At 45.9% G+C, this 23,593-nt stretch overlaps 1 protein-coding gene across 1 annotated transcript; it reads left to right on the plus strand.

Annotated features, from left to right (window-relative positions):
* Positions 1 to 391: 391 nt before the first annotated feature.
* HMGB1 (high mobility group box 1) lies at positions 392 to 21,339 on the plus strand. The gene is made up of 5 exons (XM_069759013.1): positions 392 to 498; positions 14,443 to 14,605; positions 17,963 to 18,108; positions 19,147 to 19,321; positions 20,649 to 21,339. The coding sequence occupies exons 2-5, from the start codon at positions 14,456 to 14,458 to the stop codon at positions 20,811 to 20,813; spliced, it is 636 nt and encodes a 211-aa protein (XP_069615114.1). The 5' UTR covers positions 392 to 498; positions 14,443 to 14,455; the 3' UTR covers positions 20,814 to 21,339.
* Positions 21,340 to 23,593: the final 2,254 nt, after the last annotated feature.

Below are 23,593 nucleotides of genomic sequence, written 5' to 3' on the forward strand. Positions count from 1 at the left end.
ATACAGCAGGGACAATGGAGTGCAATGTTTTGGCTGTGGATGGCTGTAGGGTGTAGAGGGGGGTGAGGGTGTCCGCCGGGGCTGCGGTGCTGGCAGCAGTCCGCCCGGTAACACGTCATAGCCCCGGAGCGTAGAGCAGCCCCCGCGCCGTCGCTGGCTACATTGGGTTCTATGGGCTTGCATTGCAAACACTATAACTCAGCCTTACAGCCGCATCCCGCTCCAGCGTCTCACACACTGGTGACATTTCGTATTTGCGCGCTGTTTTGCTCTGGGGTGACGTCGCCTAAATTCTGTCCAATCACCGTCGGCCGCTGGTCAGGACAATGGAGGCGAGCCGACCAATGAGATGGAGGGACGAGTTGGCGGCGGCCAATCAGCGTCTCCCTAAGCAGAGAGTAATGTTACAGATTGGGAAGAGTGTGAAGAGGCTGCGTATCGATCCCGCTTTCTCTCACAGCCATTGCAGTACATTGAGCTCCATAGACACAGCATTGGGTGAGTATACGCGGCTCTCAGCCTGACACAGTCACTGGCAATGTCTATGGAAGGTAAGTATGGTGCGCGAGAACGGATGTCAAAGCACCTCCACCCGTGGCCCATATTAATCCGCCTAAAGACGACAAATAATCCCGGCCCGGGATTAACGTTATAAACATCGGGGAGGGGGGAAAAATCGGTGAAATCGGGGGGAGAGAATCCTCCTTATATAGGGTGAGCGGAGGAGCGGGGAACCGAGGGGTAATGTCATTATTTAGTGCTGGAGGTGTGAGGTGAACTTTTAATAACGCCCGGCGGGTAAATCCGCTGCTAGTAACGGGAGGGCGACGCTCCGGGCACTGCCGCCCCCCGAGGACGGGGCTGATAAAGCAAGCCCGGGCATCGCCGGCCGTTACCACAGCCGGGGCATATGTAGGGCGTATTGGCAGAGGATGCCGAAATTACCTCAGGATGTGCCATAACATGGCTGCCTATGGGGAAAACAAGAGGACGGGGTGCGGGGCGGGTGGCGGCTGTCACCCATGGGCAGCCGGGCTGAGGGGGTCGCAGTCGCCCCTGTCCGCCCCGGGCAGGTGCCCCCCTCCGCCGCTTCTCTCTATGAGATGGCGGTTGCGAGCTGCACTCAGTCTCTAACATGGTGGTTCTAAGAGCGTGAGGGGGCGCGTGCACGGCAACAATAGGGAGAAAGGGCGAGCGCGGCCCCGACCGCGGCGTCATTCTGCTGGCGGGAGCGTGTGCGCGGCCCCGCCGCCTCCCAGCTCTTTATCTCTCACACACACACAGAGCCCCGCATAATGTCAGCGCCGAGACACCGCAACGGAGCCGCCGCGGAGTGACACCGGCCGGGAGAAGAGCCGCCGGCCGGGCCCCTGTCACCCTGAAACACGCGGATGGACACATTTCAAGGGGACTTTCTTTCATGGGCAAGAGATTGGAAGGAAAAAAATAAATACATGTCCTGGTGGACCGGCGTACTCCGCTTTAGTGGTAAATCCACGACTGCACTATGTGAGAAGAGTGAAAATAGTTACTAGAGGGTGCTGCAACATGAACATTGCAGGGTCACAGTTCATCACAGTAACAAATGAGCAAAAAAAAATGTCCCTGGTCTGGTGATACCCCAATAGTAAGAGATCTCTAGGATTGGGGTACATTGCTGCACAGCACGCTGAGAGCAAGGCTCAGTAGTGGAGGTGGCAAAGATATAATCACAGGATCCAGTCCATGAGCTGCACGGGCCGAGAGCGATAGCCACACAGGCCAGGAGCCCAGAGAGCGATAGCCGCACAGACCGGGAGCCCCGAGAGCGATAGCCGCACGGACCGGGAGCCCCGAGAGCGATAGCCGCACAGACCGGGAGCCCCAAGAGCGATAGCCACACAGGCCAGGAGCCCCAAGAGCGATAGCCGCACGGACCGGGAGCCCCGAGAGCGATAGCCACACAGGCCAGGAGCCCCAAGAGCGATAGCCGCACAGACCGGGAGCCCCGAGAGCGATAGCCGCACGGACCGGGAGCCCCGAGAGCCATAGCCGCAAGGACCAGGAGCCCCGAGAGCGGTAGCCGCACGGACCGGGAGCCCCGAGAGCCATAGCCGCAATGACCGGGAGCCCAGAGAGCGATAGCCACACAGGCCAGGAGCCCCGAGAGCGATAGCCGCACAGACCGGGAGCCCCGAGAGCGATAGCCGCACGGACCGGGAGCCCCGAGAGCCATAGCCGCAATGACCGGGAGCCCAGAGAGCGATAGCCACACAGGCCAGGAGCCCCAAGAGCGATAGCCGCACAGACCGGGAGCCCCGAGAGCGATAGCCGCACGGACCGGGAGCCCCAAGAGCCATAGCCGCAATGACCGGGAGCTCCGAGAGCCATAGCCGCACGGACCGGGGGCCTCGAGAGCGATAGCCGCAAGGACCGAGAGCGATGGCCGCAAGAACCGGGAGCCCCGAGAGCGATTGGCGCATGGACCAGGAGCCCCGAGAGCGGTAGCCGCGCCGACAGGGAGCCCCACGGGCCAGGAGTCCAGAGAACGATAGCTGCATGGACCGGGGAGCCTGATGAGCGTTTAGTCCCACGGGCCAAGAGCGGTAGCCGCATGGACCGGGAGCCCCACGAGCGATTAGCCCCATGGGCCGGGAGCGGTAGCCGAGTGGGTCGGGAGCCGCCTCCTACCTGATGGTGGCCCTCTTGTGACCAGCCGGCCTGGTGTACATAACATCACACAACGCCGGCTAATCAACAGAGAGCTGCAGATGCCGTCGGCTAGGAGGCGGCTTTCAGGGCTTCTGTTCCGTGGATGCAGATTACTGTCTGTAGAGATCTGCCGGCTCATGAGTGCCAGCAGCGAGTACTGCGCATCCGTCCATTCTAATCAATAGGACAGGTACACAACACCTTGGATCCAGACAAACTCTTAGGCTATGTGCACACGTTGCAGATTATTTGCGTTTTTTTAGCGCTTTTGCGTTATTAAAACGCTATAAAACCGCAAATAATCTGCATACATTAAGCATCCCATCATTTATAATGGAATCCGCAATTTCTGTGCACATGATGTGCGTTTTTCCGCATGAAAAATGCATTGCGGAAAAATAATGAACCTGTTCATTAATTTTGCGGGTTTTTTTTGCGGATTTCCCACTGTCTAATGCATTGGGAAATGTCCGGGAAAAAACGCGAAAAAAAACGCATGCGGATTTCATGCGGAAATCTGGCAGAAATGTCCGGATTTCCACAGGAATTTTCTGCATGAATTCCTGGCCTAACGGCGTGGATCGCTCTTAAAAAAGACCTATCCACGTACCGTAGCCTGGGCTGTGGGGTCGGTAAGCCAAATCTCCGTCTCCTCAATTTCCCCGAGTCCCCAGCACTGGTCCCTACTGAGCATGTGCATAAAGTGCAGCACATTCATCTCCACTAACAGCCGAGATCCTTAGATCAGGAACAGAACCGACATTTATAGAACATTTCAGAACTTTCCCAAATTCTTATTAAACATTTCCAGCACATCCTGCCTTGTACTACTGCACTTAATTTACTATATTTTTTCGGTCTCGGTCCATTCTACGCCGACTCCACAGCCCTGACTGTAAATGCTGTGGCCATCTATACCTGTCTCCTGAGCCAGACGTGATGATAAATCCGATGCCGAAGGGAGTGGAGCCGGAATACCCCTTAAACTATTGCGATCATTATGCCTTTGTTTGTGACACGAACACATTGACTTTCATTATAGTAGATACATACTGTAGATATATATTTTGTGAGTCCAAAGTCACACTATCTCCATCCTTATGGCAATGGTGCGTCCAACGATGAAGGTGATGGTGTGCTGCAATTTCACTGTACAATAAGAATCACAAAACGATGTGACACTGACAGTCGTGTGGATCTGCAACCAAAAACACTAGGTTTTGGATTTTTAGCGATGGCCGCTTACTGCAAAGCCATCCCATTGATCATATATAGCAGCGGTCCCCAACCTTTCTGACCTTGAGAGCCACATTCAGCACTGAGAGAGGGTCGTGAGCCACATTCAGCTCTGAGAGGGGGTCACGAGCAACATTCTGCGTCTGTCCCCCTCAAAGTTGTGTCAACCAAATCCACCATTACGGGTATAATGATAACTGAAGCTTTTCCACAGAAATCACTCCAAAGCAGTACACTGAGATCCAGAGGTTCCCACAATGCCCCAATTCAGTATTATCCCATCAAGGACTCCCAGCACACTGTTGCATCCAGCTTCAAGAACCTCCTCTAATAGGTAGTATCATCCTCCAACGTACCATACTCTAAACCCCTAAGACCAGTATATGTGCATCCAGATCTGATCTTCTGTGCTGGGCTACTCAAAAATTCACAATTTTGAGATGTTCTCTTCATACCTGTTTGCTAGACCTGGAGCTAATGCACCAAGCCGGCAGACAGTCACGAGCCACAATTCCTGCTCCCGAGCTACAGGTTGGGGACCCCTGATATATAGGGTGGGCTACAAAGTGATTTGTCACATGCAACGTTGAGATCACATTACAAGAATACAATAATCAATCTGGTCATGGAACAAGGTCAGTCACATACAACTGTGACTCGCCTGCTAAATGTCTGCCATGGGTTTTACAGTCTAATGGATGCTGCTTTTCTTATATACAACTATCATATTCCGCAGCGCTCTACAAACATCATCACTGTCCCCATTGGGGCTCACAATCTAGATTCCCTATCAGGATGGATGTCTGTAGTGCGGGAGGAAACTGAAGAACCTAGAGGAAACCCACGCAAACACGGGGAGAACATACAAACTCCTTGTAGATGTTGTCCTTGGTGGGATTTATACCCAGGATCCCAGCACTGAAAGGCGGCAGTGCTGCTAACCACTGAGCCACCAGATACTCACATTCATGCACTTAAAATCCAAATCGCACCATAAAATGCACAGCAGGCTGAGGACATTGTGCTCTTTTTTTTTTTTTTTTGTTGTGACACGACTACCGTCACCATGTACCGCTGGCCATAATGTAATGTCATCATGGTGATCTACAAGCTGCTGGATGATAACTTGCCAAAATATCAAGATACCATTAAAAGTTTCCCAACTAAGACCATTAAAAAGAAAAAAAAAAAGTTACAATTCTTGTCTGACCAGGTTTGTTTCCAAAGCGAGTGATCAGAGGGAGAATTATAACCATATTTAACATATTACTCTTCACACTTAAAAATTCTTGATAAAAAAAAAAAATCACTTATTTGAAAAAATTCCAATTTTATTTTTTCTTAAGCCTTCAAAAATACTATAAATTGCCAATTGGGTAAAGCACCTAGTCCTCCAGAACATGAAACATTTGTGTCAGGACCCCACTTATCTGATACAAAAGTAGAATATATTTAAATGAATAGTACCAGTAACCTATATGATTTTTAATACACACTATATATATATATATATATATATATATATATATATATATATATATATATATATATATATATATATATTATAGTATATTTTATTGGATCAGTGGGTCATGTGATTATTATAGTATATTTTATTGGATCAGTGGGTCATGTGATTTTGGAAGCGTCTTCTTAGGCTAGGTTCACGCTGCGTTCCATTTGGGGTAGGTGAGAGTCAGACGTGGCCATGACGTAGCCATTCGCTGCCATGAGCTGAATAGACTGTTTGCGCTCCTTAGCAGGGATCGTTTTTTTTTTTTTCTCCAGACAAGCACGAGAACCGTCAAAACAAAAGTGCACTCTGACTCGTGCCCAACATCTGATTTGCATATACATTAGATTGGTGCCCATAGAAAAAAAAGCGGGATCTGCAGCTGAGCCTGCTGCATCCATATTGGGTCCTGGCTGTGAAATACAGCTGGCACCTGTTTCTAATCACAACACTGATGGCTCCGATGTCTACTGGTTTTTCACTTAAATCCTATAGTTAACTGATGACAGCTGGATTTTAAGGTTCTTATTGGTATGTGAGGAGGGATATACTCAACCTTCAGCCGCTTCGTGATCGTAGGGTGCCGACGGGTTACCATAGCAGCTGGGGGTCTTCTGAATGCCACCATTACCTTTCGATGACTTTCAGGATGGGCATCGAAGGATAGTAATTTGTCATATACCAGAATGCTAAATTCATAAGCAAATTTTTTTTTTTAATACTACTCTATATTTAAAAAATAAATACAGTAGATAAGCAGGTGCACCTAAGGTATTTTGGTATGTCAAAATAGTTTGAGCTGCACAAGTTCCATAGGTGGGCTACCAACAGTGCGAAGAATTAGTAAAACATCCCACCACTACCCTTCTCCCAATCTGAAAGTTAAAAAAAAAAAGCATATTTACCTTCAGGACAACTGGTCTTTTTAAAAGTATAAGTAACCCATGTAACAAAGGAAAACTGCAATCTGAACGCCAGAATTTTATTTCTTCGGTCCCTTTGCCACCCTAAATAATGGTGATAAAAGTCATTATTGAGCCAATAATGGGCTCAATAAAAAAGTCATCATGGTGTCCAATAATCAGATGTCCTCCAAATCAATAGAGCAAAATGGTTATATGTTTAGGGATAAATAGTAATTATTCAGGGGGTTCGTGCATACGACCTTATTTCCGGGAGAGTGCTGTCCATTAAATCAAACAGCACTCGGACCAATGTTATTCAATGTGGGAAGTGCAGATGAACAATTTTTTTTTTTTTTTTTTTTTTTTATCTGACCAAATTTGTGTGTGAAAATCATCACATCATGCACCATCTGCCTCCAAAAATCTGATCATAGGCGCACATCCAAGCAGGGCTGTGGAGTCGGTAAGCCAAACCTCCGACTCCCCAATTTCCATAACACCGACTCCACCAAAATGGTCTCCGACTCCACAGCCCCGCATCCAAGTCTGGAAAAAATAAAATCGGACTGAGAAGATGGAGAATTGTTTTTTTTATATATTTTTTTTATTATTCTCCACATCTGAGAAAAACAGATCCCATTCCAGTGCCACACTGGTCAGAGTGTGATTAGGATATTTGGACCTATTATCTTGAATATGGATAATATGGTCGTGTGATCTTGGCCATAGGGTGGCGTCAACAGGAAGGGAAACTCTCCCCGCCATTGATGGTCGCACACATAGACATTGGAAAAACACTATGCGTAGCATGGGTCAGGCTGTGTCAGTGTGCATGTGTATACACTCTGGCTAACGTGCAAATTAAGGGGGTGTGATTATGCACCTATGCCACCTTATTTGCATCCAAATTAAGTTATTTTCTCAGGTAATGTGACACTCACATACTAGAATGATTGGGTTTTTTCTGGTGATTGTCCTTCATGTCTTCTCATTTAACATGCATTTTTGGGGGGACAAACTCCCTTTGAGCATATTTACTTTTTTAATGTTCCAGGATATTTAAAAAAAAAAAAAAAAAAAATCTTAATGCGATGTATAAAATATCTTGTGGCACAGTGTAAGGCTACTTTCACACTAGCGTTGGCCCGACGTACCGACGCAAACTGTGAAGAAAATGAACAACGGGGGCAGCGGATGCAGTTTTACAACGCATCCGATGCCCCATTGTAAGGTCCAAGGAGGAGGGGGCGGAGTTCTGGCCGTGCATGCGCGGTCGGAAAAAGCGGAACCGACGGACAAAAAAAGTTGCATGCAACTTTTTTTGTCCCGACGGACAAAAAAACAATGCGTCGCTAATGAAAGTCTATGGAGAAAAAACGCATCCTGCAGGCAACTTTGCAGGATGCGTTTTTTCTCCAAAACGACGCATTGCGACAGAGGCCAAACGACGCTAGTGTGAAAGTAGCCTAAGCCAGAAAAATCTGTGTCTGTATCATTCATGTCAGAAAATACAAAGGTATTCTTCAAGTATGGAAATCAAAGAGGCCACAACGCTTTTCTGAGCACGGTGGCGCCATCAGACAGCTGATCCATGGCGGTGCGGAGAGTAAGACCCCCTCTGATCTTATATTGTCAGGATTGGCCATCAATATTGTGGTTCCGCAAAACTCCCCTATTATGAGTCCGTGAAAATTGGTAATTAGTACGGTTTCAGCTTCAGTACAGTGGAAAAAAGAAACTTGTGAAATATTCAGCATTTATGGTTGTGTTTTTCTATATTGTGGTGTTCCATGACAGGTTTTTTTTTTTTTTGCCCCAAATTTGCATGATTCTTGAATTTTGTATTAAGAAAAAAAAAAAAGGTGAAAACGTAACTTTAGTCGCACGTTCCACTCAAATCATGCAGAAAATTGAGATGTTCATAAAATCACTATAGGCAGAGACTGACAAATATTTGCACCAAAATTGAGTGATTTTTTTAATACCACAATTGATGAATCAGCCGAAAATGACAAACATTAACAAAACAAAACCTCAAACATAAAATACAGGCACCGAAAACTAGAAACAAATAGTTGAAATGCAATAATGAACCTGCCCTATGTGCTCGTGCATGTAATGTGGCTGTGTGGTTGATAGACCTGTAGAGCAGACGCCATAACTGGTCTTTGTACCTCTAAGGCCAGGATCATATTGCGTTACTGGCATGTGTTACACAGAGGCACTAACGCAATGTAACGGATGTGTCAGCGTACCCATTGACTGCCATTATGTAGCGCATCGCTAACGCATGTCATAATCGGCATGCATTAGTGATGTGCTGTCATTCTGTGACAGACCCTCGACGCGGTCTGCAGCGTTTCGGGGTCCGTCACCGATTGCGCAGATGGAGCATCTGCGCAATCGCTTAACGCGATCTTGGAAAAGGCACTAGCGTTGGAACAGTCCGTTTAACGCACACGTTGAACGGACTGCACCAACGTGTTATGAATCTGGCCTTACTATTCTCGGGCACATAATGGGTTGCATTTTTTGCTGCTCTTCCTGAGCTCCTCTAGGATAGTAGACTTCCACAGAGCTACCATATGGTGGCACAGGGACTCCCTATGGCCACTCTTAAGCTATGTGCACACGTTGCAGATTCGTGCGCGGATTTTTCCACTGTCTTACCTGCTGATTACCCACTGATTTCCAGCGTTTTTTGTGCGGATTTCACCTTCGTTTTAACACCTGCGCATTCCTATAAAGGAACAGGTCTAAAACGCTGTGGAATCCGCACAAAGAATTGACATGCTGCAGAAAATACATTGCAGCGTTTCTGCGCGGTATATTCCGCACCATGGGCACAGCGGATTTTGTTTTCCATAGGTTTACATGGTACTGTAAACCGGATAGAAAACTGCTGTGAATCCGCAGCATCAAATCCGCACCGTGTGCACATACCCTTATTGCTGTGCCACGTCAGTGTGAGGTTCGCATGGCCTGGCAGATAGGCATTGATTGTTGGCAGTGCACCACGAGAAGACCCCTTACCTTCATCTTGTTTATTTGTCTGTCGCCTTTGTGTTGGCTGCTTTTACGATGCGGTCCATCACTGGTTGTAGCGACACATTTGAGGCTTTTATTGTATATCGATGTCTTTTTAATTTAAACTAACATAGTGTGTAGAAACACATGCCCATAAAATAAGGGAGTAGATGGTGTAGAAAAACCCAGCATAAGGCAATGGGTAAAGTTCCCCAACCATACTTTTGTTGTTTTACTTGAAGGAACGCCTCATTTATTCCATCCGTTGTCTTGTAAAACTGACTCCTGATTTGCTCTAGTTCGCCGCTCTTGCAGCAGAGGCCCTTCTCAAGGTCACGTTTCTATTCCTCACTTTAAGATCTCTGTTTGCAGTCATTGAGTGGGAACAATCTGGTTTCTACCCTGATCCTATCCAGCATTATTCACACAGCCATGGCACAGATGTGTAACTAAAAGCTAGTACGCAACGGAGAAACAGATTTTTCCATAGATGTTCTTGTTATGTGTAGGTGCTGATTAGTGATGAGAACGTGCTCGGATAACGTGTTATCCGCCTGTCTTCGGCGTGCTCGGATAATATGTTCTAATGCCACAAAACATGCACGGATTGCCTAACAATCAGGCCAACTTGCATGTGTTTCAGCTAACGGCCGCGAGACATGTATCTGCGAGGACTAGAACATAATATCTGAGCAGGCCAAAGATAGACTGATAACAGCCGAGCAACACGTGAGAGCACAGTCGCTCATCACTAGTGCTGTTGTATTAAGATACATTTGTATATTTCATTTATATGTATAAATTGTACAGATGGTTTAAATCCAGAAATATTGGTATTATCAGTGGGACATGCACTTGCGTATGGCTTCCATTCACAGTATACACTCAGTTCCCATTGGGTCTTAGGTGTACATTGAAAATAAAATGCCTCCATAACCTTTACTTGCACTGCATCAACCATGAAGTATAACACGTACAGTGGGGAAAATAAGTATTTGATACACTGCTGATTTTGCAAGTTTTCCCAACTGCAAAGAATGGAGAGGTCATTTACTTCTTAGCATAGTTACACTTCAACTGTGAGAGACAGAATCCAAAAATAAAAAACAGAAAATCACATTGTATTAATGAACTCAAATTGTTGCAATTTTCTGTATCAAAGAAGTGTCCAAACAATCATTCATACTCCAACCTCTCCACTATGGCCAAGACCAAAGAGCTGTCTAAGGACATCAGGGACAAAATTGCAGACCGGCACAAGTCTGGGATGGGCTACAGTACAATAGGCAAGCAGCTTGGTGAGAAGGCAACAACTGTTGGGGCAATTATTAGATAATGGAGGAAACACAAGATGACTGTCAATCTTCCTTGATTTGGGGCTCCAGGCAAGATATCTCTTCCTGGGGTAAGGGTGATTCAGAGAAAGGTCAGTCATCAGCCCAGAACTACACGGGAGGAACTGGTCCATGACCTAAAGAGAGTTGGGACCGCAGTTTCAAACATCGTTAGTAACATACTATGCCATCATGGAATAAAATCCTGTAGTGCACGCAAGGTCCCCTTGCTCACACCAGTACATGTCCAGGCCTGTGTGAAGTCACCAATGACCTGGATGATCCAGAGTAGGCATTGGAGAAGGTCATTTATCACACAGATCCAATCAAGGAACAAGGAGCGTAAATATAAAATCATCCAATTTTATTTCAAAATATAAAACATAAAAAAGATATAAACATACAAATAAGTGTATATAGGATGCCTCAAGTCAAACTAGACTTGAGGCATCCTATATACACTTATTTGTATGTTTATATCTTTTTTATGTTTTATATTTTGAAATAAAATTGGATGATTTTATATTTACGCTCCTTGTTCCTTGATTGGATCTGTGTGATAAACGTTATGTACGGAGTGTGACCTTTTGCGATATAGGTCATTATTGAGGACTAATATGTATATGCATTGGAGAAGGTCATGTAGTCAAGTGAGACTAAGAACCTTTTGGTATCCACTCCACTCGCTGTGTTTGAAGGAAGAAGGATCAATACAACTCCAAGAATACCATGCCAAACATGAAGCATGGTGGGGAAAACCTACTTTTGGGGGGTGTTTTTTCTACAAAGGGAACATGACTGCACTGTATTTAAGGGAGGATGGATGGTGTCATGCATCGCAAGATTTTGGCCCCAACCTCCTTCCCTCAGTAAGCGCATTGAAGATGGGTCTTTGCTGTGTCTTCCAGCATGACAACGACTCGAAACACACAGCCAGGGAAACTAAAGAGTGGCTCTGTAAGTGCATTTCAAGGTCCTGGAGTGGCCTAGCCAGTCTCCAGACCTGAACCCAATAGAAAATCTTTGGAGGGAGCTGAAATCCAATGTTGCCCAGCGACAGCACTGAAACCTAGAAGATCTGTATGGAGGAGTGGGCAAAAATCCCTGCTGCAGTGTGTGCAAACTTGGTCAAGAACTACAGGAAACGTCTGACCTCTGTAATTGGAAACAAAGGTTTCTGTACCAAATATTAAGTTCTGTTTTTCTATTGTATCAAATACTTATTTCATGCAATAAAATGCAAATTAATGATGTAAAAATCCTACAATGTGATTTACTGGATTTTATTTTTAGATTCTTTCTCACAGGTGAAGTGTACTTACGATAAAAATGACAGACCTCTCTATTCTTTGTAGGTGGGAAAACTTGCTAAATCAGCACTGTATCACCCCCTGTAGTAGAAGCTAGAAATGAGAAATAGCGGGCAGTTCACCAATCGCACGTTTAAAGTGGTTTTCTGAAAATAGTTATTTTCTTATAGGCTTGCAGACATATGAACAAAAGCTGGTAATCCCAGCCTCCCCAGGTCCAGTGCTTCCACTATACTACTACCTGGTTTCTGTGAACAAGCTGTAGGCAGACCACTGCAGACAATCTCTGTGCTCCATTTTTATGGGGATGTAAAAACTTTTTTTTTTTTTTTTTTTAAAGTCACATTTGTAAAATATGAAGCCATCCAGGGGACTGATTGATCTGACTGAGGTGACAGCTTTTTAAAACACGAGTACTCTGAAATACTGTCTTGGGAGTAAATAACTGTCACCTCTTGTGTCTTAATTCACGCTGCCGAGTCTCGTAGAGTCTGATGTCCGCTCCTTCTTAATTCATGCTGCTGAGTCTCGTAGAGTCCGATGTCAGCTCCCTCTTAATTCACGCTGCCAAGTCTCGTAGAGTCTGATGTCCGCTCCTTCTTAATTCACGCTGCCGAGTCTCGTAGAGTCCGATGTGAGCTCCCTCTTAATTCATGCTGCTGAGTCTCGTAGAGTCCGATGTCGGCTCCCTCTTATCTTAATTCACGCTGCCGAGTCTCGTAGAGTCTGATGTCCGCTCCTTCTTAATTCACGCCGAGTCTCGTAGAGTCCGATGTGAGCTCCCTCTTAATTCACGCTGCTGAGTCTCGTAGAGTCCGATGTCCGCTCCCTCTTAATTCATGCTGCTGAGTCTCGTAGAGTCCGATGTCAGCTCCCTCTTAATTCACGCTTCTGAGTCTCGTAGAGTCTGATGTCCGCTCCTTCTTAATTCATGCTGCCGAGTCTCGTAGAGTCCGATGTCAGCTCCCTCTTATCTTAATTCACGCTGCCGAGTCTCGTAGAGTCCGATGTCGGCTCCCTCTTAATTCACGCTGCCAAGTCTCGTAGAGTCTGATGTCCGCTCCTTCTTAATTCACGCTGCCGAGTCTCGTAGAGTCCGATGTCGGCTCCCTCTTAATTCATGCTGCCGAGTCTCGTAGAGTCTGATGTCACGCTCCCTTTACCATAAAAACATAATTGAAATAATGTGGTGTTTTCTGACTGCTCATTCCCATTCAGCACACATCTCGTTTTAACCTTAGACGGGTATTGGCTTCTCACAACGTGGTGGCCCCTCATTAGATATCTGACCTCCTTGACTGCCACCAGTGCTGAGAATGGAGGGACGGCAGCACCGGTGTAATAATCTGGAGTGTTACTGTACTGATTGCAGCAGTGTGACACGTGTCCATTCACTATTACTAGAAGAGCTCCGTATTGAGGACTCCGCACACGTCATGTTCGAAGCCAAGGTTGAGATCAGGATATGTAGGTGTGCTCACGGGTCAGGAGTTAGTCCGGACCTTGGCACATACATCCAGTAGCCAGCCATTTTAGATCGGCACAACAAATATTCTAACCCAGTTTGCAAAATGCGGCCGCTCCAATAAAAAGTTAATGACCCACCGAGCTGCATTATTGGCATGCTGGGGCAAAGCCATAGTGAGCCCACAGGTCACAATGACGCCTGCTAGATCTGTAGCTTGCACAAAGCCTGAAACGGCTTGTATGTAAGGACTATGGATGTCAATCAACTGATGGGGGTGTTGTGGACAGGCGTAGGATCCCTGATGGCCTGTCATAAGCAAACCATTGTATCAATATAATCAGCAACCAAAAGAGAGCTTGGTCTTGCAGCGAGCGGATATGCAGAGAAGGTTCAGAAGGCCACTGCCTTTTTTTTTAATTCTAGATCCCAACTGGGGTGGAAACAAACATTGCCTCGTGAATTAAGGACACAAAGTGATGGAGCTATATTAGGGAGAGGTCATCAATAGCAAGGCCTCAGCTAGCCGGGAACATGAGACCGGTTTTGTATGGAGCATGTATGTATGTATGTATATGCCTTCCATAGAAGTACGTGCTGTTCCTCCCTATGTTCACCAATCTCACCTGGAGATTCCCAGGAAGAAATTGGAACAGAAAAATGTTCCCTCTGCCTCTGTATGTACCTAGGTATACTGCGGGAGAATCTTCATATTACAACGCCTCGATGTCCATGTAAAGATGAGGAGCCCTGTGCTCGGCTTTATAGGCTCCGTCCTATATCACATCTGTGACTGAGGGCAAAGAGAAAACCTCCCAAAAACCTGACTCTTTTTTTTGTTGGGGTCGAACACAAAATAAAAGACCGTAGTCACCGTGTGCATAAATTCTTATATAGCAGAACTAATCTGACGGGGCGTGAATGGTGGCTTATAAAAGTCTCAACATTTCATTTCTTACAGAATTTTATTAAAAATGGGGAAAGGTGATCCCAAGAAGCCCAGAGGCAAAATGTCCTCCTATGCTTACTTTGTGCAGACGTGCAGAGAAGAGCACAAGAAAAAGCATCCTGATGCATCTGTGAACTTTGCAGAATTCTCCAAGAAGTGCTCCGAACGGTGGAAGGTAAAATATTCATGGTGATGTTGGGAATCTGGCTAACATTTATCCTCAAGCTCCACTGTAAGCACAAATGTATGCTCTGGGAACGAAAATAAATGTGAGGTCTGCATCCTAATACATAGAGCGAGTACACCGCCCGCGACGCCTAATAGAGCGAGTACACTGCCTGCAATACGTAATACATAGAGCGAGTAGACCGCCCGCGATGCCTAATGCATAGAGCGATTACACCACCTGCGATGCCTAATACATAGAGCGAGTACACCGCCTGCGATGCCTAATACATAGAGCGAGTACACCGCCCGCGATGCCTAATACATAGAGCGAGTACACCGCCCGCAATACGTAATACATAGAGCGAGTACACCGCCCGCGATGCCTAATACATAGAGCGAGTACACCGCCTGCAATACGTAATACATAGAGCAAGTACACCGCCCGCGACGCCTAATACATAGAGCGAGTACACCGCCTGCAATACGTAATACATAGAGCGAGTACACCGCCCGCGATGCCTAATACATAGAGCGAGTACACCGCCCGCGATGCCTAATACATAGAGCGAGTACACCGCCTGCAATACGTAATACATAGAGCGAGTACACCGCCCGCGACGCCTAATACATAGAGCGAGTACACCGCCCGCAATACGTAATGCATAGAGCGATTACACCACCTGCGATGCCTAATACATAGAGCGAGTACACCGCCTGCGATGCCTAATACATAGAGCGAGTACACCGCCCGCGATGCCTAATACATAGAGCGAGTACACCGCCCGCAATACGTAATACATAGAGCGAGTACACCGCCCGCAATACGTAATACATAGAGCGATTACACCACCTGCGATGCCTAATACATAGAGCGAGTACACCGCCTGCGATGCCTAATACATAGAGCGAGTACACCGCCCGCGATGCCTAATACATAGAGCGAGTACACCGCCCGCAATACGTAATACATAGAGCGAGTACACCGCCCGCGATGCCTAATACATAGAGCGAGTACACCGCCTGCGATGCCTAATACATAGAGCGAGTACACAGCCCGCGATGCCTAATACATAGAGCGAGTACACCGCCTGCGATGCCTAATACATAGAGCGAGTACACAGCCCGCGATGCCTAATACATAGAGCGAGTACACCGCCTGCAATACGTAATACATACAGCAAGTACACCGCCCGTGACGCCTAATACATAGAGCGAGTACACCGCCCGCAATACGTAATACATAGAGCGAGTACACCACCTGCGATGCCTAATACATAGAGCGAGTACACCGCCTGCGATGCCTAATACATAGAGCGAGTACACCGCCCGCGATGCCTAATACATAGAGCGAGTACACCGCCCGCAATACATAGAGCGAGTACACCGCCCGCGATGCCTAATACATAGAGCGAGTACACCGCCCGCGATGCCTAATACATAGAGCGAGTACACCGCCCGCGATGCCTAATACATAGAGCGAGTACACCGCCTGCAATACGTAATACATAGAGCAAGTACACCGCCCGTGACGCCTAATACATAGAGCGAGTACACCGCCCGCAATACGTAATACATAGAGCGAGTACACCGCCTGCAATACGTAATACATAGAGCGAGTACACCGCCCGCGATGCCTAATACATAGAGCGAGTACACCGCCCGCGATGCCTAATACATAGAGCGAGTACACCGCCTGCAATACGTAATACATAGAGCAAGTACACCGCCCGCGACGCCTAATACATAGAGCGAGTACACCGCCCGTGAGGCCTAATACATAGAGCGAGTACACTGTCCACGACGCCAAAGGCTTCTTTCACACTAGCGTTGGAATCTCCCCATCGCAATGCGTCGGGGAGAGATTCCGACGCTAGCGTTTGCTGCATTGCACAATGGGTGCAGCGGATGCATTTTTCCGGCGCATCCGCTGCCCCATTGTAAGGTGCGGGGAGGTGGGGGTGGAGTTCCGTCCGCGCATGCGCGGTCGGAAAAAGCGGTCCGTCAGGAGAAAAAAACGTTACATGTAGCGTTTTTTTCTCCCGACGGTCCGCCAAAGCACGACGCATCCGTGTGGCAATCCGTCGCAAATGCGTCGTCAATAGAAGTCTATGGGGAAAAAACGCATCCTGCAAGCACTTTTGCAGGATGCGTTTTTTCTGCAAAACAACGCATTGTGACGGATTTAAAAAAAACGCTAGTGTGAAAGTACCCTAATACATAGAGCGAGTACACCGCCCGCGACGCCTAATACATAGAGCGATTACACCGCCTGCTATACCTAATACATAGAGCGAGTACACCACCCGTGACGCCTAATACATAGAGCGAGTACACCGCATGCTGTACATAATACATAGAGCGAGTACACCGCCTGCTATACCTAATACATAGAGCGAATACACCGCCTGCTATACCTAATGCATAGAGCGAGTACACCACCCGCGACGCCTAATACATAGAGCGAGTACACCGACCGCAACACCTAATACATAGAGCGAGTACACCGCCTGCTGTACATAATACATAGAGCGAGTACACCGCCCGCGACGCCTAATACATAGAGCGAGTACACCGCCCGCGACGCCTAATACATAGAGCGAGTACACCGCCCGCGACGCCTAATACATAGAGCGAGTACACCGCCCGCGACGCCTAATACATAGAGCGAGTACACCGCCCGCGATGCCTAATACATAGAGCGAGTACACCGCCTGCTGTACATAATACATAGAGCGAGTACACCGCCCGCGACACCTAATACATAGAGCGAGTACACCGCCCGCGACACCTAATACATAGAGCGAGTACACCGCCCGCGACACCTAATACATAGAGCGAGTACACCGCCCGCGACACCTAATACATAGAGCGAGTACACCGCCCGCGACACCTAATACATAAAGCGAGTACACCGCCCGCGACACCTAATACATAGAGCGAGTACACCGCCCGCGACACCTAATACATAGAGCGAGTACACCGCCCGCGACACCTAATACATAGAGCGAGTACACCGCCCGCGACACCTAATACATAGAGCGAGTACACCGCCCGCGACACCTAATACATAGAGCGAGTACACCGCCCGCGACACCTAATACATAGAGCGAGTACACCCCCCGCGACGCCTAATACATAGAGCGAGTACACCGCCCGCGACGCCTAATACATAGAGCGAGTACACCGCCCGCGATGCCTAATACATAGAGCGAGTACACCGCCTGCTGTACATAATACATAGAGCGAGTACACCGCCCGCGACGCCTAATGCATAGAGCGAGTACACCGCCCGCGCTGCGACGTGTCCTGTGTGAACATGGCAGAAAATTGTCGCTCTTTGTACATTGAATTTTCTTTCCCCTAGACTATGTCTGCTAAAGAGAAGGGAAAGTTTGAAGACATGGCGAAAGCAGACAAGGTTCGTTATGAAAGTGAAATGAAATCTTACATGCCACCCAAAGGAGAATCAAAAAAGAAGTTTAAGGACCCAAATGCACCAAAGAGACCACCGTGAGTTAACCCCTTATGACACAGCCAATGTTTCAAATAACCATAATTTTATTTTACCATCAACATAGACATGAGGGTTTTTAGGGTTTTTTTTTTTTTTGTAGTTTTTAATGACCTCATTCATTTTGCCATACAGAGTAAGTGGAAATGGCAAAAAAGAAAAAAAGTGTGGTGAAAGAAAGAAGAAAAAAAAAAAATCAAGTTCCAATTACTGTTTTTGAGGGTTTGTTTTTATGGCATTAATTATGCAGTAAAAAATGATATGCCCACATGACTCTCCAGGTCAATACAATTCCAGGAGTATCCCACCGTCACCCCCAAATAAACAAAAAACAGGATTTATTTATTTTTTATTTAATGTACAGATTAAACCTTATTATATTTTGATAAATCTGACTTCTATGGCAGCTGCAATAATTTTATTTTATTTTTTTTTACATTTTTAATTTTAACTAGGGAAAAAATGAATGATTCAACTGTTTATTTTTAAAAACTTTTTTTTAACTTTTCACTTTTTCAGTCCCCAGAGGTGACTCAAACCTGCGACTGCTTTGCTTAAACGCTTGCACTATATAGCGGTAGTACTATTGTGTACACTAAAAATCCCAGTCTTCTGTAATGCCATCACAGGGGAAATAACATGACAGACCTGGCAAGCCCCCAGCCAACTCCTGGCTGCCATAGCCACCCATCAGCTCTGCGTCCCCGCTATTACGGGGGTAAAGGAGAGGAGTTGCGTGGATGCTTGAGGACACGCTATGGCTGGATCTCCGCACCTAAATGCCACAATTTGTGAATGCCAGCTACATTTAACAGCTAGAAACTGCTCGGCCAACACAAAAAACAGCTATGTAATGTAGCCATCATCTGCCCTGTGCTGAGCAGGGCCAACTTCTGAGACTGCACCAAACACCCTAACAATCTCCATGGTGTAATAGTCATGGAGCATTAAGGAGTTAATGGTTTTAGGGTTAAAACATCCCCCATAGTGAATGCATTATTATGGTTGTTTCTTATATTTTATTTTATTCCGCACAGCTCTGCTTTCTTCTTGTTCTGCTCTGACTTCCGTCCTAAAATCAAAGGCGAGCAGCCAGGTCTGACCATTGGAGACGTTGCAAAGAAGCTCGGAGAGATGTGGAATAACACTGCATCAGAGGACAAGGTGCCTTACGAGAAGAAAGCATCCAAACTGAAGGAGAAGTATAAGAAGGTAATGTTCTGCAATTTAAGTAGATGTCATATGACTTCATTGCTTGTATTGATCCCCCCCAAACTTTAACATTTAAGCGTGGGGGGGAGCATGGTACTTAGGACACCACCGTTAACTCCTTGGTGGAAAATATCAAGATGCTTTGCAACAGTTGCACTTTTTTTCATTTTCTGACTGTCTCGTGATCATTGCTTATTTGTCTTAACAGAGGTTTCTAAGTAAGAGTTTAGCCTGTGATCACAGCTGAAATACTGTAGTCTGTGGTGGGGTACTGGTCACCATCAGAACTGCGGAATCAGGTGTAACCTAATTTAAGTTAATGGGGGCCTGTCAAAATTTGTTACGATGTCACGACTAAGTTCAGGAAAAAAAGCCGAAGAATATGCAATTGTCTGTGGTGCTATAAATCGGCAGGTCTCGTCTCCTGCCTCCACGTGCCGCCTTGTATCAGAGGAAAAGGACAAACGTGTGACTAAAGCTGACCCTCTACACCTGGTGTACGATGGTTGTATACGGAATTGTTGTATGGATCTATGCTATATACTTCACAGCAGCTTGTATAGCATTGCTCGCCATGGCTTCATGCAGAAGGTGGCAGTGTGTAACCAAGAAACCAAGAGCTTCCAGTAGTATTATACCCATGTATATACGTACCAGAAGAGGGAGACGCCTATTACCCGATTCTGTAACTTCTTCATTGAAACATTTTAATTTTTGAAGCTTGTGTGTTAAGCAGGCGTCTCCACTTGTGTGCCGGCCTATACGAACCTGTTTGTGATGCCCCTTTTTATAAACGGCTTACATTCATCTTTTCCCAAAAGACTGATCACAATTTTCTTGCGTGTGAATTGTTATCACACCGGTGAGTCTAGAGATGTGTATTCTGCAGAGACTCAACATTATAGGAGGGAAGGAAAGTTTTCTGTAAAGTTACCTTACCGGTTTTTATTTAGGCGAATGTGTTTATTCCCATCAGCGCTTGGTTCGTGCGTCAGGTTTCACCATCAGCGATTTTCATGTATAGATAAATAAATCATAAAACTTCTATCTTTATAGACTGCACACTGATGTGGACCCGTAGAGTTTGGGGGCTCTTTTCATCCGCGATGCTAGTAAGAAATAAACATGCATGGACACACATCCACACAAAAAAAAAAAAAAAAACACGTCAGCTGTAGATTATAATGTGTACGTGTTCTATCTGTAAAAAAGCACGTCTGAGGCCTAAAGTTGTTGGTTTCTTTACTTTTTCTTGTTTAAATATAATGGCATTTACACTTGCATTTTGGGTAATTGAGATGTCAAATTTTACTTTTTTCCTTTGCAGGATATGGCACAATATCGCTCCAAAGGTAAACTAGATACAGGAAAAAAGGCCCCTGCTAAGCCCGAAAAGAGCAAGAGAGCTGAGGATGAGGATGATGACGATGAAGACGAAGAAGAGGAGGAGGAAGATGAAGAAGAGGAGGAGGAGGAAGATGATGATGAATGAGCATCTCCATGAGCCTTTTTTTCCCCCTATTTTTTTTTTTGTCTATATAGCATTTAACCCCCTGTACACAGCTCACTCATTTTTAAAGACGAAAACAAATCAAATATATGAATGTGTACGATTTGTTTTTAAACCTGTACAGTGTCTTTATTTCCTTTTTATTATTTTTCTTGTATAGGTAGCACACTACCAGCTGTGTCTTTAGACTCCCTTTCTGGTTTTTCTTTTTTTTTTTTTTTTTTTTAATTATTTTTATTATCCCTCTTGTGGTTTTCAATGGCCACTTGACCTTGCCTGGTACAGGATGGGGGTTGTAAATTGGCATGGAAATTTAAGCAGGTTCATGTTGTGCACAGCACAGACTAGTTATATGGGGATGTAGAACATTTCATTTTCAGTTGTCTTAGCATCATAATTGTTGTTCTGTTTAACTGAATACCACTCTGTAATTGCGAAAAAAAAAAAAGTTGCAAATGTTTTGTTGACATTCTGATTGCTTCTAATTAAAAACAAATTTTTTTTTTTATTACCGCTGGCGTTTTCTTTCAATTTTATTTACTTTCAGCATTTTATATTTGAATTGTTACTGAAAACCAGGATGATTGTTTAACCTCTTTTCGACATGTGCCATAATAGTATGCATATGTCGGATTCTCCCTGTTTGGTGTGGGCTCCAGCGCTGATCCCACTTCTTTCTGGGCACATGACAACTGACTTATACAGCTGACATGTGCCTGCAACAGCCATGGGTGGAATTGCGATCCACCCGCGACTGTTAACTAGTTAAATTCCACTGTCAATCTGACAGTGGCATTTAACTCGCGCTTAGGCCTCTTTCACATGTCAGTGTCTCCGGTACGTGTACTGACAGTTTTCTCACGTACCGGAGACACTGACACTTGTAAACACATTCAAATGTATAGGTCTATGCACGTCTCCGTGTTTTCACGGACCGTGTGTCCGTGTTAAAAACATGGAGACATGTCTGTTTTCCTCTGGCAACACGGTCCGAAAAGCGTCCTGCCCCGCACACGTGCACACGGAGAACAGTGCACTCTCCTCCGTGTGCACATACCGCCCGCAGGAGAGACAGCGCTACAGTAAGCGCTGTCCCCCCTGCGTGTGGTGCTGAAGCCGAAGTTCATTCCTTCTTCCCAGCAGTGTTCGCCGGCAGCAGGCCCTGTGTGAGCGGTCACGTGGTACCGCTCATTACAGTGAGGAATATGCGCATATTCCTCACTGTAATGAGCGGTACCACGTGACCGCTCGCACAGGGCCTGCTGCCGGCGCTGAGAGGAGACGTTGCTGGAGCTGGGTGAGAATTTCCCGGCAGGCAAGTGGGGGGGATAGGGGGCACAGGGGATGGGAGGCGGGAGGGGACGCACAAACTTTATTTTTAACCCCTTTACCCCCAAGGGTGGTTTGCACGTTATGGACCGGGCCAATTTTTACAATTCTGACCACTGTCCCTTTATGAGGTTATAACTCTGGAACGTTTCAACGGATCCCGGTGATTCTGACATTGTTTTCTCGAGACATATTGTACTTCATGATAGTGGTAAAATTTCTTTGATATTACCTGCGTTTATTTGTGAAAAAAAACGGAAATTTGGAGAAAATTTTGAAAATTTCGCAATTTTTCAACTTTGAATTTTTATGCAATTTAAATCACAGAGATACAGTGAGGTCCATATATATTTGGACAAACAACATTTTTCTAATTTCGGTTATAGACATTACCACAATGAATTTTAAACAAAACATTTCAGATGCCGTTGAAGTTCAGACTTTCAGCTTTCATTTGAGGGTATCCACATTAAAATTGGATGAAGGGTTTTGGAGTATCAGCTCCTTAACATGTGCCACCCTGTTTTTAAAGGGACCAAAAGTAATTGGACAGATTCAATAATTTTAAATAAAATGCTCATTTTTAGTACTTGGTTGAAAACCCTTTGTTGGCAATGACTGCCTGACGTCTTGAACTCATGGACATCACCAGACGCTGTGTTTCCTCCTTTTTGATGCTCTGCCACGCCTTCACTGCGGTGGTTTTCAGTTGCTGTTTGTTTGTGGGCCTTTCTGTCTGAAGTTTAGTCTTTAACAAGTGAAATGCTGCTCAATTGGGTTGAGATCAGGTGACTGACTTGGCCATTCAAGAATATTCCACATCTTTGCTTTAATAAACTCCTGGGTTGCTTTGGCTTTATGTTTTGGGTCATTGTCCATCTGTAGTATGAAATGACAACCAATCAGTTTGGCTGCATTTGGCTGGATCTGAGCACACAGTATGGCTCTGAATACCTCAGAATTCATTCGGCTGCTTCTGTCCTGTGTCACATCATCAATAAACACTAGTGACCCAGTGCCACTGGCAGCCAAGCATGCCCAAGCCATCACACTGCCTCCGCCATGTTTTACAGATGATGTGGTATGCTTTGGATCATGAGCTGTACCACGCATTCACCATACTTTTCTCTTTCTATCATTCTGGTAGAGGTTGATCTTGGTTTCATCTATCCAAAGAATGTTCTTCCAGAACTGTGCTGGCTTTTTTTTAGATGTTTTTTAGCAAAGTCCAGTCTAGCCTTTTTATTCTTGATGCTTATGAGTGGCTGCACCGTGCAGTGAACCCTCTGTATTTACTTTCATGCAGTCTTCTCTTTATGGTAGATTTGGATATTGATACGCCGACCTCCTGGAGAGTGTTGGTCACTTGGTTGGCTGTTGTGAAGGGGTTTCTCTTCACCATGGAGATTATTCTGCGATCATCCACCACTGTT

The sequence above is a fragment of the Ranitomeya imitator genome, chromosome 3 (genome assembly GCF_032444005.1).
Source record: "Ranitomeya imitator isolate aRanImi1 chromosome 3, aRanImi1.pri, whole genome shotgun sequence".
NCBI lineage: Eukaryota > Metazoa > Chordata > Amphibia > Anura > Dendrobatidae > Ranitomeya > Ranitomeya imitator.